The sequence below is a fragment of the Podarcis cretensis genome (assembly GCF_951804945.1).
Source record: "Podarcis cretensis genome assembly, chromosome: 7".
Taxonomy (NCBI): domain Eukaryota; kingdom Metazoa; phylum Chordata; class Lepidosauria; order Squamata; family Lacertidae; genus Podarcis; species Podarcis cretensis.
This window is the reverse complement of record NC_137176.1, coordinates 8,113,693-8,133,004: the sequence shown is the minus strand read 5'-3', so window position 1 is coordinate 8,133,004 and position 19,312 is coordinate 8,113,693. Positions and strand designations below refer to the sequence as shown.

General features: G+C 45.7%; 1 protein-coding gene and 1 long non-coding RNA gene across 2 annotated transcripts in view; one reads left to right on the top strand and one right to left on the bottom strand.

Moving 5' to 3' along the window:
* Positions 1-2,927: 2,927 nt before the first annotated feature.
* SRD5A1 (steroid 5 alpha-reductase 1) overlaps positions 2,928-19,312 on the top strand; it is a 29,050-nt gene continuing 12,665 nt past the window's right edge. The window contains exon 1 of the mRNA XM_079983680.1: positions 2,928-3,351. Coding sequence (XP_079839806.1) covers positions 3,017-3,351 — 335 coding nt within the window. The 5' untranslated portion in view covers positions 2,928-3,016. The remainder of the gene's footprint in view (positions 3,352-19,312) is intronic.
* LOC307220066 lies at positions 6,852-10,115 on the bottom strand. Its single transcript, XR_013840678.1, has 3 exons — positions 9,952-10,115; positions 9,206-9,559; positions 6,852-8,542 (listed from the first exon to the last, which is right to left on the bottom strand). It is a non-coding gene; the product is annotated as an uncharacterized lncRNA (long non-coding RNA).

The following is a 19,312-nucleotide window of genomic DNA, read 5'->3' as shown; positions in this document are numbered from 1 at the left end:
AGTTTTCGAAGGTTTTCAGAAGTCTGATGCGGCTGTCGGCTATTGTTTCCGGGGTGCCAGCACCAATCAGAAGCTGCACTTTGATTTTCAAACATTTCAGAAGTCAAATGGACTTCCGGAATGGATTAAGTTTCGGCACTTTTGTTTTTGCTATTTATTTTGCGTTTTTGTTTTTGAGGCTTTTTCGGTTAATTTGTTTTTGTGACTGTGTGGAACCCAGTTCAACTACTGATTGGTTGATTGATTGATTGTGACTGCAGAAATGGATAAAACCTGCCCCATCCAAACAAAGATTATCATCAGTGCAGATAAGAAAATAATAGTATTTATTTTTATCTACAATACTCTTATTTTATAGAACAGTACACTGAGTATTGCTTTCATTTTATGGATCAATGGCCTTGTTAGATAGTAAAATTCATTTTAAATTACTGTTTTAGGGGTTGTTTTCAAAAATCTGGAATGGATTTATCCGTTTTGCATTACTTTCTATGGGGAAGTGTGCCTTGGTTTTGGAACGCTTTGGTTTTGGAACGGACTTCCGGAACGGATTTTGAGAACCAAGGTAACACTGTACCTGTGAGAGCCAGTGTGGTGCAGTGGTTAAGAGCGGTAGATTCGTAATCGGGGGAACCGGGTTCGTGTCTCCGCTCCTCCACATGCAGCTGCTGGGTGATCTTGGGCTAGTCACACTTCTCTGAAGTCTCTCAGCCCCACTCACCCCACAGAGTGTTTGTTGTGGGGGAGGAAGGGAAAGGAGAATGCTAGCCGCTTTGAGACTCCTTGGGGTAGTGATAAAGCGGGATATCAAATCCAAACTCTTCTTCTTTTTCTGTACAGTGGTGCCCTGCAAGACGAATGCCTCGCAAGACGGAAAACCCACTAGACGAAAGGGTTTTCCGTTTTGGAGGTGCTTCGCAAAACAAATTTCCTATGGGCTTGCTTCGCAAGACGAAAATGTTCCTGCAGGTTTTCTCCCCCCCCCCCCTTTTTCTAAGCCGCTAAGCCGCTAAGCCGCTTATCTGCTTATCCGCTAAGCCGCTAAAAGCTGCTAATAGCGCTAATCCGCTAAACCGTCAATGGGCTTGCATCGCAAGACGAAAAAACCGCTAGACGCAGAGACTCGCGGAACGGATTAATTTAGTCTTGCGAGGCACCACTGTACTCTTGCCATTTTTATGGATGTTTATTGTTGGTTTACAGATAGTTGTGTTGGTGATATTATCTTGTGTTAAATTTGTTATGGGGGACAGAACCTCAGGTGTATACTCATTTGCATAGATTTTGAGGGAGCCCCTTCCCCACACCTTCACTATCCCATGACTACAGCAATTACAGCCCCCGTAATCTCAACTCTTTTCCCAATCTTCGGGAGGGTGCACCAGAATGGGCAACAACCACCATGCACAAAAGGGAATCATCAGCATGGGGTTTTTTTTTGGTCTTTTTTTAGAAGTGCAAAGGGGGGGGAAGTGATGCGGAAACCCCTCCGCGATGTGCACCCCCACAAGACCCTGGGCTAATGGTGAGATATGGGCATGTAAAGTGACCCAACGACCTCCTTTTGCAGACCTAAGCAAATCTGGGCAACGGGGGTGCAAAGTTTTCAGAAACAGGGGTGCAGACCCCCCCCCAAAAAAACCTAGCCTACTGAATCAGAAGAATCAGTATTTACATCAGCCACTGAGCCATAGCCATACAATAAAATAAAACGTACTGAAAATAGAGGTAAAGACTTAACAATAGAAAGTACATTTGGTGGGGGTTCAATAATCAAATAGTAGATCTAATTCTAATTCTAACCTTACAGTTTTTGCTGTCACCTGATCACCCTGATCTGCTAAAAGACAGGACACAGGAATGAACGGTTGAGCAACCTGGCACGAACAATAATACAGTGGTACCTCTAGATGCGAACGGGGATCCGTCCTGGAGCCCCGTTCGTATCTAGAAGCAAATGTAACCCGTGTCCGCGCGTCTGCCGGTCACGTTTAGGCGCTTCTGCGCATGACGCAACTCGCACTCGCTAATCCCGAAGCACATTCAACCCGAGGTATGACTGTAGAGGAGTAATAACCTCAAATATTTATAAATACAGTGGTACCTCGGGTTAAGTACAGTGGTGCCTCGCAAGACGAAAAGAATCCGTTCTGCGAGTCTCTTCGTCTAGCGGTTTTTTTGTCTTGCGAAGTTAGCCCATTGACGGCTTAGCGGATTAGCGCTATTAGTGGTTTAGCGGCTTTTAGCAGCTTATCGGCTTATCGGATAAGCGGCTTAGTGGCTTAGAAAAAGGGGGGGAGAAGGAAAAAAACCCCGCAGGAACTCGCAGCAAGCCCATAGGAAATTCGTTTTGCGAAGTGCCTCCAAAACGGAATACTCTTTCGTCTAGCGAGTTTTCCGTCTTGCGGGGCACCACTGTACTTAATTCGTTCCAGAGGTCTGTTCTTAACCTGAAACTGTTCTTAACCTGAAGCACCACTTTAGCTAATGGGGCCTCCTGCTGCTGCTGCCGCCAGAGCACGATTTCTGTTCTTATTCTGAAGCAAAGTTCTTAACCCGAGGTACAATTTCTGGGTTACCTGAAGTGTATGTAACCCGAGGTACCACTGTCATAACGTGAGGCAAGCGCACCTTTCCCCCCCAAAAAAAAGACCCCGGGCCTAATGCTGCGCACGCTCCGCGCCCCCTTTGCGGGGTGCAGCGCGCGGCGCGCATTCCACGGCCGCGCGCTCCGGCCTGGCTCTCTCTCTCTCTCGCGCGCGCGCGCCCCGCCCGCCCGCCCTTGTGACGCCGCGCGCCCGCTGGGCTACTCGCTGGCTGGGTGCCGGCGGTGCCCTGGGCGGGCGCGGCGGCGGCGGCGGCGGCGGAGGCGTCGTCCTCCTGGGCGGGGATGGCCACGCCCGGAGCCCCCGTCGGGGTTGGCCTGGCGTCGGGGAGGTGGACGGGTCCGGCTCCCCTTTTCTTCCCCCGCCGGCGCCCGGGCGCGCAGAGCTGAGCCGCCGCGTCGCCGGGCGCCATGGAGACGCTGTCCTGGGCGCTGCGCTGCTCGAGGGCCTTTTGGCGGCGCGTCTCGGGCCCGCCGGAGCAGCGGCTGCTGGAGGGGATGAGCTACGGGATGGTGGGCAGCATGGCGCTGGCTATGCTGGCCACGCGCTACCTGAAGATCCCCTACGGGCGCTACGCCTCGTCCGCCTACGGGCCGCCCGTCCCGGCCAAGGTGGCCTGGGCGCTGCAAGAGGCGCCCGCCTTCCTCGTGCCAATGGGGCTCCTCTGGGGCAGCGACGGCGCCCGCCTCGCCTTCTGGCCCAACCGCTTCCTCCTGGCCCTCTTCGGCATCCATTACACGTACAGGTGAGCCCGGCCGGCGCAGGTGGGGTGGGGTGGGGGGGTTGGCCTTCCGAGGACCCGGGGAAGGAGCCCCGACGCCGGAGGGAAGCGAATTCCACGCCGGGGTTGTTCCCTTCTTCCTCCGGCTGGATGAAATCGGCGTGCTGAAGATAGAGGTAAACACTTAACAATAGAAAATACATTTTGGGGGGGTTCAATAAGTAGAGATTGAATATCTTTGGGAGGGTGCACTCTTTTCCGAACCAGAATGGGCAACAACCACCATGCACAATACATTTTGGGGGGTTCAATAATCAAAGATTGAATAATCAATATTCGGGAGGGTGCACTCTTCCTAACCAGAATGGGCAACAACCACCATGCACAATACATTTTGGGGGGTTCAATAATCAAAGATTGAATAATCAATATTCGGGAGGGTGCACTCTTCCTAACCAGAATGGGCAACAACCACCATGCACAATACATTTTGGGGGGTTCAATAATCAAAGATTGAATAATCAATATTCGGGAGGGTGCACTCTTTTCCTAACCAGAATGGGCAACAACCACCATGCACAATACATTTTGGGGGGTTCAATAATCAAAGATGGAATAATCAATATTCGGGAGGGTGCACTCTTTTCCTAACCAGAATGGGCAACAACCACCATGCACAATACATTTTGGGGGGTTCAATAATCAAAGATTGAATAATCAATATTCGGGAGGGTGCACTCTTTTCCTAACCAGAATGGGCAACAACCACCATGCACAATACATTTTGGGGGGTTCAATAATCAAAGATTGAATAATCAATATTCGGGAGGGTGCACTCTTTTCCTAACCAGAATAGGCAACAACCACCATGCACAATACATTTCGGGGGGTTCAATAATCAAAGATTGAGTAATCAATATTCGGGAGGGTGCACTCTTCCTAACCAGAATGGGCAACAACCACCATGCACAATACATTTCGGGGGGTTCAATAATCAAAGATTGAATAATCAATATTCGGGAGGGTGCACTCTTTTCCTAACCAGAATGGGCAACAACCACCATGCACAATACATTTTGGGGGGGTTCAATAATCAAAGATTGAATAATCAATATTCGGGAGGGTGCACTCTTTTCCTAACCAGAATGGGCAACAACCACCATGCACAATACATTTTGGGGGGTTCAAGAATCAAAGATTGAATAATCAATATTCGGGAGGGTGCACTCTTTTCCAAACCAGAATGGGCAACAACCACCATGCACAATACATTTTGGGGGGTTCAAGAATCAAAGATTGAATAATCAATATTCGGGAGGGTGCACTCTTTTCCTAACCAGAATGGGCAACAACCACCATGCACAATACATTTTGGGGGGTTCAATAATCAAAGATTGAATAATCAATATTCGGGAGGGTGCACTCTTTTCCTAACCAGAATGGGCAACAACCACCATGCACAATACATTTTGGGGGGTTCAATAATCAAAGATTGAATAATCAATATTCGGGAGGGTGCACTCTTCCTAACCAGAATGGGCAACAACCACCATGCACAATACATTTTGGGGGGTTCAATAATCAAAGATTGAATAATCAATATTCGGGAGGGTGCACTCTTCCTAACCAGAATGGGCAACAACCACCATGCACAAAAGGGAATCATCAGCATGGGCGGTTTTTGGGGTCTTTTTTTAGAAGTGCAAAGGGGGGGGAGTGATGCGGCAACCCCTCCGCGATGTGCACCCCCACAAAAAAGACCCCGGGCTAATGGGGAGATATGGGCATGTTCAGTGACCCAACGACCTCCTTTTGCAGACCTAAGCAAATCTGGGCAACGGGGGTGCAAAGTTTTCAGAAGGACAAAAAAAAAGTAGTGGGAAGTGAAGTGCCCCCCCCAAAAAAAACCTAGACTACTGAATCAGAATCAGAAGAATCAGTATTTGCATCAGCCACGAGCCATAGCAATACAATAAAATAAAACGTACTGAAGATAGAGGTAAAAACTTAACAATAGAAAATACATTTTGGGGGGGTTCAACAATCAAATAGTAGATCTTATTCTAATCGCTCCCGCTAAAAACCTTGCAGTTTTTGCTGTCACCTGATCACCTTGATCTGCTAAAAGACAGGGCACAGTAGCAATGGCTGAGCAACCCGGAACGGACAATAATAAAGGAGTAATAACCTCAAATATTTTTAAATACAGTGGTACCTCGGGTTAAGTACTTAATCCCTAAAGGTAAAGGTAAAGGGACCCCTGACCATTAGGTCTAGTCGTGGGCGACTCTGGGGTTGCGGCATTCATCTCGCTTTATTGGCCGAGGGAGCCGGCGTACAGCTTCCAGGTCATGTGAACATGACTAAACCGCTTCTGGCGAACCAGAGCAGCACACGGAAACGCCGTTTACCTTCCCGCTGGAGCGGTACCTATCTATCTACTTGCACTTTGATGTGCTTTCTAATGGCTAGGTTGGCACGAGCAGGGACCAAGCAACGGGAGCTCACCCCGTCACGGGGATTTGAACCGCCAACCTTCTGATCGGCAAGTCCTAGGCTCTGTGGTTTAACCCACAGCGCCACCTGAGTCCCTATTAGAGGGGTAATAACCTCAAATCTTTATGACTAATACTAGCCTACTAATGTGTTCTGTACATGCTCAGTGGCGCCAGGACGGTAAGCTCTCATTGCTGGGCTAAGCAAACCCAGGCAAGGGCGGCTTTTTTCCCCAAAGGCATCATCCAGCCTGAGGAAGAATGGAACAACCCCGGCGATAGGGGTTGGGGGGGTGTGACATCAGGAAAAAACATTCTGACAGCAGGAGCCGTTTGCTTGAGCTGAGATTCCGGCATTGCAGGGGGGTTGGGATAGATGACCCTTGGGGTCCCTTCTGACTGCGGTTCTATGGTACAGCTGATGCAGAAATGCCTCTTCCGAAATAGCTTTTGACAAGCTGTGGTGAGTGAGCGTACTCCATACTGCCACTAATGGAGGGCATCGCTTTGTTTTTTTAAAAAGTGGCTCCCTCCGTAATTGGATCATAGAATTGTAGAGTCGGAAGGGATCCCAAAGGTGATCACGTCCAAGTCCCTTAGAATACAGGAATCTCAGCACACAGTTGCCACATCCAATTTGAAACTATGCCTTTTCTGAAACAGCATTTGACATGTTTTTTCCGCCCTCTGCTCTCTCTTTCCTTTATCCTTTGTCTAACATCCAGCCTGAGGACAAGTTCTGTGAAACTCAAAAGTTTGCCTCTGGTTTGATATCTTCTAAAAGATTGCCGGTGGCTGCCAGCATATGTGTGTGTGTGTGTGTGTGTGTGTGTGTGTGTGTGTACACGTACTAAGTGCATGGGTAGGCAAACTAAGGCCCAGGGGCCATATCCAGCCTAATCGCCTTCCAAATCCAGCCCATGGACGATCCGGGAATCTGTGTTTTTACATGAGTAGAATGTATGCTTTTATTTAAAATGCATCTCTGGGTTATTTGTGGAGCATAGGAATTCGTTCATATTTTCTCCCCAGAATATAGTCCAGTCCCCCACAAGGTCTGAGGGACAGTGGACCGGCCCCCTGCTGAAAAAGTTTGCTGACCCCTGTTTTGACCATTGTGACCAGTAGTCACTGGTAGATTCTTCCATTAAATTGTATAGCCCATTTCAAAGCCTCCACATCTTAGGGATGCAAATTCCATAGTTTAAACCACTTGCTGTGTAAAAATGAATTTCATTCTGTCTGCCCCGAAATTCCTACTATAGTCATACCTTGATTTTTGAATAGCTTAGTTCCTGAACGTTTTGGCTCACAAACGCTGCAAACCAGGAAGTGACTGTTCTGGTTTGCAAACTATTTTTGGAAGCCGAACATCCAACGGGGCTTCCAATTGGTTGCAGGAGCTTCCTGCAGCCAATCAGAAACCGCGCTTTGGTTTCCGAACCTTTTGGAAGTCGAACGGATTCCGTTTGACTTCCAAGGTACGACTGTATTTACCTTCATTGGACAACAAGGTTGCGCCTGTTGGTTCTAGCATTATGAAAGAGGAGAAATATGGATTGGGCAAGAGATGTGGGACATAATATAATGTTTGAAGATTGGGAAAGGTTGTGGAGGAAAGGAGTCAAGTTCACTGCATGTACGGTGTTAAAGAAATATTATGAAAATGATGTATAGATGGTACTTAACCCCTGTAAAATTAGCAAAGATATATCATAACATAATCTATGCTGGAAATGTAAAGAAAAAGAGGGTACCTTTTATCATATGTCATGGACCTGCCCCAAGGTGAAAGACTTCTGGGAGAAGATTTATAATGAATTGAAAAAAATGTTGAAATATACATTTATTAAGAAACCAGAGGCCTTTCTTCTTGGAATAACAGGTATGGAATTGCCAAAAAAAGATGTTAGATTGTTTTTGTATGCCACAGCTAGAATTTTGTTAGCCAAGAATTGGAAATCACAAGAAGTCCCAACAGTAGAGAAATGGCAGATGAAGATGATGGACTTTTCGGAGCTGGCCGACCTGACTGGAAGAGTCCACGACCAGGAGGAGGAGGAGTACCGGGAGGAATGGATGAAATTCAAAGACTATTTACTTAAATACGTTAAGATAATTTAATTGGAAAAACTTGCAAATATAAGATAGGCTTAGGATTTAAATATGCAATGTTAGAGAATAATATGTTTAAATTTAATATGAAAAGAAAGAAAGATGTTAAGTGATTTAAGTTAATTTTATGAGAAAAAATGGTTTTGGAAAACATTTACAATGATATACACTGAAATTCAGCCAGGGAGGAAGTCACTTAATGTTACTAAGATTGGATCAAGTACAGTTCAGATCTATGTTGGTTTGTCTATTTAAAATTTTGGAAAATCAATAAAATTTATTTTGTGCTATGCTGAATAGAAGCCTCTTCTTATTAAGGGGGATGTCGATGCTCTTACACCTTTTGCCCCAGGCCTCAAAATCTCTTAGTTTGGAAAATGTTCTGTGTGTGTGTGCAACTTTCTTCTTTTGCTCGTGACCTTAACATACATTATGCTTTAAAATACCACTTTTAAACCACTGCTATTGAAGTTTGCCACATTTTAACCAGCACCCACTCTTTCTCTATTTTTCTTTTTACAACTTTGGTATCTGCCCTTTCCCCTAATATGTGACCCGATTTGTAAGGTAAGCATTGTGAATTGGGGACAGCTCAAAGGAGAAACCTAGTTCCTTCTCTTTTTTTAAAAAAAAAAATATTCAAGTTTTAAAGGTTACAAAAGGAAAAAAGAAAAAAAACACCAAATTAAGCAAAAAAACACAACAAGACAATTCATCACAATAAGTAAAAACAAACAAGAAAAAAAACAGAAAAATACAAACAATTAAAAAACAAATCAAATCTTCCCATAACTTATCTTTCATTTGCTTGTTTCCTTGACCTCCTCACACCTCCCTTTTTTGTATTCTAGTTCAATTAGATATTTCAGCAAATCCTTTCCATCTTTGTTTTTATCCTAATAATTTATCTTAATATACTGTAATTTTACATTCTCTTCTTTCACCAATTAACAATCTATTTTTACTTAATCCTTTATAACATTTCTGCTAAAACCACATAACTTCATTCCAGCATCCTTCTAACATTCCTTAATTTTACAATGTTTCTGTAAGTAAACTTTAAATTTCTTCCAATCTTCTTCCACCGACTCTTCTCCCTGATCTCGGATTCTGCCAGTCATTTCCGCCAGTTCCATGTAGTCCATCACCTTCATCTGCCATTCTTCCCGGGTGGGTAGATCTTGTGTCTTCCAGTACTTTTGCAATAAGTATTCTTGCTGCTGTTGTAGCATACATAAAGAAAGTTCTATCCTTCTTAGGCACGAAACCCAGTTCCTTCTCATCTTGTATTACTCAGCTAAGTGGAATCCTTGCTACTTTACGTTACCAAAAGCAGGGCTATTTGATCACAAGCTGTGCTTTAAAGCTGCTGTTGATATGAACGTTTACAAGTAAATGATTCATTTTTAAAGTAATAAAAAAGTGTTGCAAAGTGCAAACGATAGCTTTTTATAAACGTAGTTGTAAAAATACGGAAAGATTCACACCATAATTACGAAGGGACCTTAATGATCTTCTCTGTATCGTTCCGTTTTTAAGCTTCTGTGAGCACACATAATTCAGTGTTTAGGTAAATACGACCCAAGGTTCTTGCATAAAAGCTAATTTGCCTGCGTGTCTACCTCAACTTGGGACGCAGGTGGCGCTGTGGGTTAAAGCCTCAGCGCCTAGGGCTTGCCGATCGAAAGGTCGGCGGTTCGAATCCCTGCGGCGGGGTGCGCTCCCGCTGCTCGGTCCCAGCGCCTGCCAACCTAGCAGTTCGAAAGCACCTCCGGGTGCAAGTAGATAAATAGGGACCGCTTACCAGCGGGAAGGTAAACGGCGTTTCCGTGTGCAGCTCTGGCTCTGGCTCTGGCTCTGGCCAGAGCAGCGATGTCACGCTGGCCACGTGACCCGGAAGTGTCTCCGGACAGCGCTGGCCCCTGGCCTCTTAAGTGAGATGGGCGCACAACCCCAGAGTCTGTCAAGACTGGCCCGTACGGGCAGGGGTACCTTTACCTTTACCTTTACCTACCTCAACTATTCAGTAACGTAAAGGCATCAAACTGCAAATACAAAAATACGTATGCAGCAGTGCATGCTGCGAAATCTATTCTAACAAAGAAATTGGGCTGAAGCCCATTAAACCTTTTCAAATACTTAGACAGCAATGCATTCTGGGAAACAGAAACTTACTTTTGCATACCTTCTTTTGCTGTCTTCCCCAGTGCCAATCCTATCATTAGAGTGAGGTGGCAGCTGATTTGAGTGGTCATGAAAGGGGAACTGTAGTTATTATTCACAGCCATAGTTTGAAGTAATTGAAGTTTCTGAACAGTCTTCAGAGATGGCCCCATGTACAATGCATTGCAATAATCTCATCTGGATGTTACCAGGGCAGGACAGGCTATTCTTCTTCAAGGGTGGTCACAGCTGGCCTTCTGCGTCACTGAAACCAGTTAGGTCTCCAGTTAACAAATGGCTCCAAGCAAGGCAGCGTGCTTGTAAATTCTTCACCTTACTTACCCAACTCTGGAATGCTATTGGACAGGCTCTGGGAAGTTCTTGCAAGATCTCGTGGGACCATCTGAGTTCCTGTGAGATCTCGCAAGAGTCTCCCTGAGCATAGTAAGCAAGTCTGTGGGCTTAAAAGCTCTGGACACACTGGGAAAACCCAGAGCAAAACAGACTTTGAGGTTCTCTGCCTTGCATAGAATTCATTTGCAGGATTTCAGCCAGCCAGCTTTCAGCTGCTACAAGATGCAATCGTACTGCACTCCGTCATTTAGTCAGAACATTGGAATCCAGATTAAATTCACACTACACCCATAATCTATAATCTAATCTAGAACTACTATAGAGTAGATCCTGGCTCCCGGCCTCTTAAGTGAGATGAGCGCACAACCTTAGAGTCGGACACGACTGGCCCGTACGGGCAGGGGTACCTTTACCTTTTACTATAGAGTAGATCTAAATTCATGGGACGCAGGTGGCGCTGTGGGTTAAAGCCACAGCGCCTAGGACTTGCCGATCGAAAGGTCGGTGGTTCGAATCCCTGCGGCGGGGTGCGCTCCCGCTGCTCGGTCCCAGCGCCTGCCAACCTAGCAGTTCGAAAGCACCTCCGGGTGCAAGTAGATAAATAGGGACCGCTTACCAGCGGGAAGGTAAACGGCGTTTCCGTGTGCGACTCTGGCTCGCCAGAGCAGCGATGTCACGCTGGCCACGTGACCCGGAAGTGTCTCCGGACAGCGCTGGCCCCTGGCCTCTTAAGTGAGATGGGCGCACAACCCCAGAGTCTGTCAAGACTGGCCCGTACCCATACCTTTACCTTTTTTAGATCTAAATTCTGGTTGAAATCAGTGCGACAAGATAAGCCATGAGTAACTTGCCCATTGGTTTTAACTACGGTACATTGATCTGGAACCAAGCCTATTAGTGGAATGCATAGGATTATGATAAGAGTACATTGAGAACTATGCATGAATGTATAATCAGATTAAGGTTAAACCCTGGTCTGTCAGGAGTAACACGCAATACATACAATGATTTCCAACAACTAAAGAATGTTCTGTGCATGACTGCCTTTTACGGGCTACACAATCTAGTGGCATGTGAGTCCTTTGCACATGCATGTATGATGAAATGCATCTGCATTCAATGATTGGCGGTTGAAATGTTCTGTGCGTGATTGATTCCTCCCCAGATTGGAGAGGAAACAAACTGTAATCTGAAATATGTGTCACTTGCACAACATTTCCGAGCACAATTCAAAGTGTTGGTGCTGACCTTTAAAGCCCTAAATGGCCTCGGTCCAGTATATCTGAAGGAGCGTCTCCTGCCCCATCGTTCTGCCCGGACACTGAGGTCCAGCACCGAGGGCCTTCTGGTGGTTCCCTCACTGCGAGAGGTCAAGTTACAGGGAACCAGGCAGAGGGGCCTTCTCGGTAGTGGCGCCCGCCCTGTGGAACGCCCTCCCATCAGATGTCAAAGCGATAAACAACTACCTGACATTCAGAAGACATCTGAAGGCAGCCCTGTTCAGGGAAGTTTTTAATATGTGACATTTTAGTGTATTTTTCATCCTTGTTGGAAGCCGCCCAGAGTGGCTGGGGAAACCCAGTCAGATGGGCGGGGTACAAATAATAAATTATTATTATTATTATCTTCAGAGGAGGTTAATATTTAAACCTTAGAATAGCTTTGGAAGTGGAGAAGTAGAAGATAGGGTATTTTAAAATAGTATTATTTGTAAGTGATAAAATTTGAAGTTATTTTAAGTGTGATTAAAAAAAAAAAAGAGGGTTAGAAATTATGATAGATGTATACTGCGAAAGATGAATGTAAAATGAATATCAGATAGGTGGGACTTGGGGAAGCCCACTTAACAATGTTTAGAAAAATAAGGATATGACAAGAATTTGTTTGTAGTGTTTGTCTTTTCTGTTTGTGTTTTTTATTTGTGTTATAAAATGAATAAAAAAAAAAATTGGGGGGGGAGGAAACACCTTCAGAGGAGGCTTCTGCTTCCATGAGACTCTGGAAATGCAGCCGCCCCATATGGGGATCAGCACCACGCTTTAAGCAACCGTGGAGGCTACCAAGGGTTTTCAGAAGCCAGGAAAAACCAGGGTTTCGAAACAAACAGAAGCCTCCACGATCATAGGGGGCTTCCCCATTGCAGACAGTTGCCAATGAGCATGCAGCGCATTACAGGGGCAAGGGCAGAGCTGACATCCGCATGTACCCTCTCGCTTGTGTCCTAATCTGTTCTGATCCGTATCAGAGCAGGGTGGCCCTCACAGTACCCTACGGCAGCCCTGCCTCACCTGCTGCTGCCTCGTGCACAGATGATAGAATATGGCTTGAAGTGAGTTTCTTTGGGAGATGCTGAAAAGCAGGACAAAAAAAAGCATTTTTCACTCTATAAGACGCACCAGACCATAAGACGCACCTAGTTTTTGGAGGAGGAAATCAAGAAAAAAAATTATTCTGAATCCCAGAAGCCAGAACAGCAAGAGGGATCTGGCTTCTGGGATAGCCTCTTGCTGTTCTGGCTTCTGGCAGTGAGAGGAAGGCTCCCCCAAGAGCTACACACCCTTTAAAGAGCGTGCGGGAAAAGCCCCCAAGAGCTCCACACATGCTCCACACAGCTCTTTAAAGGGAGCTCTGAACAGAGCCTCTCGCCTGCATTCGCTCCTTTAGATGCACACACAATTCCCCTTTTTAGGAGGGGAAAAGTGCATCTTATACAGCCAAAAATATGGTAAATAAAGACAGCTGCTGCTTGGTGAGTCTGAAATGGAAGGCCACTCGAACCAAAAGAGGCTTTCTTTTGCTTTTCGAGTTTTTGCAGCTTGTCGTTATTTTGGGGAAAAGAAACCCTCTGGAACACTGGAAATTTCCTCCTTCACCCCAAGGGACTTGCTGTGAGCTCTCCGGGTGGAGGGCGTTTCACACTGTAAAAAGCAAATGTAGCTGCGTCCGTAAGCAAAACCTCAAATCCACAGGGTCATCATGTTTGGGTGATGGACATTCTCCTCGGGTCTCAGGCTGCTTCTGCCTCGATGTCTCACCCCAAGGATTACATTTCTGAACCAAGGGTGACTTTTTACTTGGGTTTCTTAGCCAGGAAAACATCAAGAATGCACTTTTTTGTACTACAGCCCAGGTTTACACCAAGGATGCTGATAATGAGGAAACTGAGGGCACTGGTAACAGTTTTGTGCACTTTTCAGGCATTTTAAAACCATGGATTAGCGAAATTATGGCAAGGAGAGCAGGATCACACCCATTCTCCCCTCTCTGTCGCGAAATTCCTCGCGGCGCTTTCAGCAGAAACGCTCAGAGTCCCAGGTTTTTCCCAGTGCAGTCTTTTTAATGTGAGCTATATACAGGTATTTACAAAAACAGTCCAGAGTACCTGCTCCTTAAGGCAAACGAATACTCTCCACACAGCATCACCACACCACAGCACAACCACCACAGCAACCACACCCACTGTTAAACAGGCTTTCCTTTTTAAAACAGGTGATTGCCAATCACATTAATCACACTCCTGCTGAGTCACTCTGACTCAGCACTTCACAGAGTATTGCATCATCCTGTTGAAGCCTGCAGACTTATTCAGTATCCTGCGAATCCCAACACTCCTCCTTAAGTCAAAGGCTTGAGACCTAATAATTCTCTTAAGTCTCGAAATTTAGGAGCATCCAAACATTTTGTATACAAATCTGCCACATTACATTTTGTATTACAGTGCTGTACCTTTAACACATTTCTTTCCAAAGCATTTTTCACATTTCCGTATCTTATAGCTATATGTTTACTTTTGCTTTTAAAGTTCTGTTGGTTAGCAAGCTGTTGTGCAGCCATGTTGTCACTTAGCACAGTGATTGGCATTTCAGAAGGTATTCCAAGTTCTTTTGTTAGACAAGCAAACCACTCTATTTGTGACACACATTCGCTTATGGCTGAGTACTCTGCTTCACAAGTACTTGTGGCAACAAATGTTTGTTTCTGGGATTTCCACTGAACCAGGGCATTTCCAATATATATGGCATAGCCAGTGGTAGACTTTCCATTTTCTCTGTCCCCCCAACTGGCATCAGCGTATGCATACACTTGCTGATCATATCCTGTATCCAGCACCAGTTTGTAATCTTTTGTGCCTTTCAGATACCTTAGGATTCTTTTAAGTGCTACCCAATCTCTCTGAGCCGGGTCTGCACTTCTTTGGCTTAACATGTGCACTGCCAATGTTATGTCGGGTCTTGTCCAACAACTTAAATATAACAGAGAACCCAACAGAGAATGAAACGCTGTTGCATTCTCACATTTTTGCCCTTCTGGTTCATTTCTGTACTGGGTAGTTATGGGAGTGTCAACCTCATTTGCCCTCTCCATTCCATATGTCTTCAGTAACTTTTCAATTTTTTCCTTCTGACTCAGAGAGTAGACGCCCTCTTCATTTCTCTGAACCTCTACTCCTAAGTAATTCTGAATCTCTCCCAAATGCTTCAGTTTGTATTTGTTACCTAGGCTGTTTATAAACCAAGACACTTGCTTTTGTGCAGTTGTTATTAGACAGATATCATCAACATACAAAAGTAAATAACAAACACTTCCTTGCACCATTGCTGAATATAAACAGGAATCAGCCAGGCTTTGTTTGAATCCCATCTTCTTCAAAGTTGTGTCTATGCATTCATGCCATAGATGTGCAACTTTGGTGTAAACTGTATAGTGCCCTTTGCAGTTTTAACACCATGCTGTCTTTTTCCAGCTCATAACCTGGTATTTGCTGTAAATACACCTCAGTGTCAATAGGAGTATTTAAATATGCTGAGGCAACATCAAAATGATTAACTTTTAACCCTCTCAGACTTGCCATTGCTAAAACTGATTTTACTGTTTCAGCCTTTGCTGTTGGGGCAAACACTTCATCATAATGTATCATTTTTCTTTGTGTAAAGCCCCTTGCAACCAACCTGGCTTTCCTCTGACAACTACCATCAGCCAGCTTTTTCACTTTAAAAACCCACTTACAGCTTATGGGCTTTTTACCTTCAGGCAATTCTGTAGGTACAAACACATTGTTGTTTAGCAGAGAGTTATACTCTGCCTGCATTGCCTTTAACCATGCCTCTTTCTCTAGAGTAGGTAACTCTTGCACTTCTTCAAAGTTTTCTGGCTCAGTTACACAAACCTGGTTTATGGTGGCTGGGAACCCATAACGGTCTGGAGGTTGACCTTTATTACTTCTTGCAGACCTCCTTGGTTGATTAACCTCACCCCCTGGGCTACCTTCAGGACTGCTTTTGGGGTGGATTGATTCTGGAGATTTACCTCCTCCTGTCCCTGTTGCACTTTCTTCTCTCCCCTGCTCCATGCTAGCAGCTGGAGAAAAATGCTCAACCTTTACCTCCTCCCCTTCAGTTTCTCTAGGAGAGCTGCCAATTCTTAGCTTTGTTTCAACTGCCTTATCAGGTACGCTCGGCAGTAAAACTTTTTCTGGCAGCAGGTTTGCATGTATCTTGGGCCAATTTCTTTGCTCATTAAAGCTGGCTGATCGACTATAACTCAAAAGATTTTTATCATCTTCAAACCTGTAGGCTTTCGTACCACTTTCATACCCAAGAAATAGCAACTGCTGTGCCCTTTTCCCACCTTTTCTTCGGTTCTTTACAGGTATGTCAACCCATGCCTTTGTCCCAAAGATTCTCAAATGTTGCAAACTGGGACTTTTGTTATAGAGAATCTTATAGGGTATATCATCTAATACCCTTGACCACAAGCGATTCCCAATATAATTCGCGGTCTTAATACTCTCAGCCCAGTATTTAATTGGAAGATTTGCATCTGCTAACAATGCTTTCATTTGTGTCTGCAAGACACCTCCCCTACGCTCTGCTACTCCATTCTCCTGAGGCGTTGCCACATTGGTAAGTCTATGTTTAATCCCTTGGGAACGCAACCAGTTTCTTAGGGAGCTTGCCATAAACTCTCCTCCCCTGTCTGTCTGAATAGAGCACACCTTTTCGCCAAGTTGCCTTTCTACCCTTCTTACCCAGAACTTCAAAGTTTGGGCAACGTCAGACTTTTGCTTTAATGGATAGACCCAGCCAAATCTAGAATAGTCATCCACTAGGATCAAACAGTACTTGTTATGGGAGACACTTGGTGGAAAAGGACCAGTTACATCAGCATGAATCAACTCCAGTGGTTTTTTGGTTTCTCTCTGGCTTGCTCTTGCTACTGGGCAAGCCCTGCTTTTAACCTCCTTGCAGATATTACAGTCTAAGTAATTATCACAACTTTTAATGTTTTTCATTCCCCCACACAACTCCAATGTTTTGTTTAGCACCTTATAGCTAGCATGAGCCAGACGCCTGTGCAGGAGATGAATACACATATCATGGGTTGGGACATTTTGCACATTAGCAACCTTAGACTCACACTGCAGTACATACATATTAGTTCTAAGGTTAGCATTTGCCAACACTGCCCCATTTTGCTTTATCTGGCACTGATCTCCCACAAAGTTTACTTCAAAACCTGCTTTTGCCAAGTCAGGAATGCTCAGGAGATTGTTTTGCAAACTAGGCAAACACAACACATTCCTGAATGTGTGTCCCAGTTGTGGGAACACAACCTCCCCCTCACAAACCACATTAGCTTTCTGGCCCGTAGCAAGACTTACATGTTTTTTGTTTGAGGCCCTAGCATCAGTCAGCAATCCTTTTCTTTTACAAAAGGTTTGAGAAGCTCCACTGTCCAGAACCCACAGCTCTTCATTTTCTTGACCATCTGCAGACACCCAAGCGGTAGACTCTCTCTGCTGCCTCCTGTGCTTCTGCTGTTTTTGTTGTTTTCTCGGGCAGTCCCACAGCAGATGTCCACTGGACTTGCAGCAAAAACACCTTTTTACTTTGTTGACCACCGGCTGGTCTGCAGCAGCTCCTCCTGGCTGTTTCTCCGGCTCCCGACACCTCTGCTCTTCCCGGCTGTTGTTCCCTCTGGGATGCTCCAACAGCTGGGCTGAGGTCATCTTTCGCTCTGCACGCCTGTCCTCCTCTGCATACAACCGTCCAGTTACGTATTCCAGAGTCAGCTTATCAGTCTCTACAGACTCGAGGGAATTGACCAGCATATCATAGCTGTCATCAAGGGAACTCAGGACTATAAAGACTTTGTCCTCTTCCCCCACAGGCCTCCCTTCTTAAGGCTAGCTCCTGGAAACAGCCTGTTAGGAATTTTAGGTGGTTCACCAGGGAGTCCCCCGGTTTCTTCCGACACCGGTACAGTCTCCTGGTCAGTGTTATCAGTGAGCCAGCTGTCTCTCGCACATGGACAGCCTTGAGCGCATTCCACGCCTCACTTGCCGTCACCTTATCAGCTACGTAGACTAGCTGGCTGTCGTCCACTCCAAGGATGATCGTAGCCAAAGCTTTCTCATCCTTTTCAAGCTGGGCCTCTGCTAGTGCCAGCTTTTCATCGTCGTCCTCATCCTCCTCAGGGGGCTGCGGTGGAGTTTCCACCACTTTCCACAGGCCCTCACGCTTGAGGAAGTGTTGCATGTGGACCGACCAGATGCTGTAGTTCGTGGCCGTCAGCTTCTCCAGCAACACGCCACTTCTGGACTGCTCCATCCCTGCAGCTCACCTCCAGCACCCACGGCTAGATAACTGCCACCTGTACTCTGGCGCAGCGGAAGCGTGCTGGGCCCATAACCCTGTCGCGAAATTCCTCGCGGCGCTTTCAGCAGAAACGCTCAGAGTCCCAGGTTTTTCCCAGTGCAGTCTTTTTAATGTGAGCTATATACAGGTATTTACAAAAACAGTCCAGAGTACCTGCTCCTTAAGGCAAACGAATACTCTCCACACAGCATCACCACACCACAGCACAACCACCACAGCAACCACACCCACTGTTAAACAGGCTTTCCTTTTTAAAACAGGTGATTGCCAATCACATTAATCACACTCCTGCTGAGTCACTCTGACTCAGCACTTCACAGAGTATTGCATCATCCTGTTGAAGCCTGCAGACTTATTCAGTATCCTGTGAATCCCAACACTCTCAGCCTGGAACTGTCTTGGATATGGCATAGAGAGTTGTCGTTTGTGGAGGGGATTGGTGAAAATGGGATGTGCTCAGATATAAAGGGTAAAGGGACCCCTGACCATTAGGTCCAGTTGTGGCCGACTCTGGGGTTGCGGCACTCATCTTGCTTTATTGGCCGAGGGAACCGGCATACAACTTCCGGGTCTTGTGGCCAGCATGACTAAGCCGCTTCTGGCGAACCAGAGCAGCGCACGCAAACGCCGTTCACCTTCCCGCCAGAGCGGTACCTATTTATCTACTTGCACTTTGACGTGCTTTTGAACTGCTAGGTTGGCAGGAGCTGGGACCGAGCTACGGGAGCTCACCCCGTTGTGGGGATTCGAACCACCAACCTTCTGATCGGCACGTCCTGGGCTCTGTGATTTAACCCACAGCGCCACCCGCGTCCCTGTACTCAAATATACTTGAGTATATTTGCAGAAAAACGAATGGGAAGATTATTTAGGACAGTTCTCCACCTCCTTTACTTAGGAAAATGCAGCTGCCACTATTGAAGGGAGGCTTCAACTTTTCCGATATTAGTTTATACCAGACGGCATATTTGTTAGTATGTACAAAGGATTGGCAGGTTTCTCCTATCAACACTCCAGCTTGGGTAATTTTAGAGATGACTTATTTAGTAACACCTTTATTTGGATGGTTAATGTTGGGGTCTATGTATAATAAAAAGAAAGGATCTAAACCACATTTAATTTTAGCAGCTAGAAAGATACAAGGGTATACAGGCTTGTCAGTTGCAGTTTGACCCACGTGCTCGTACTAAATGAACTTTA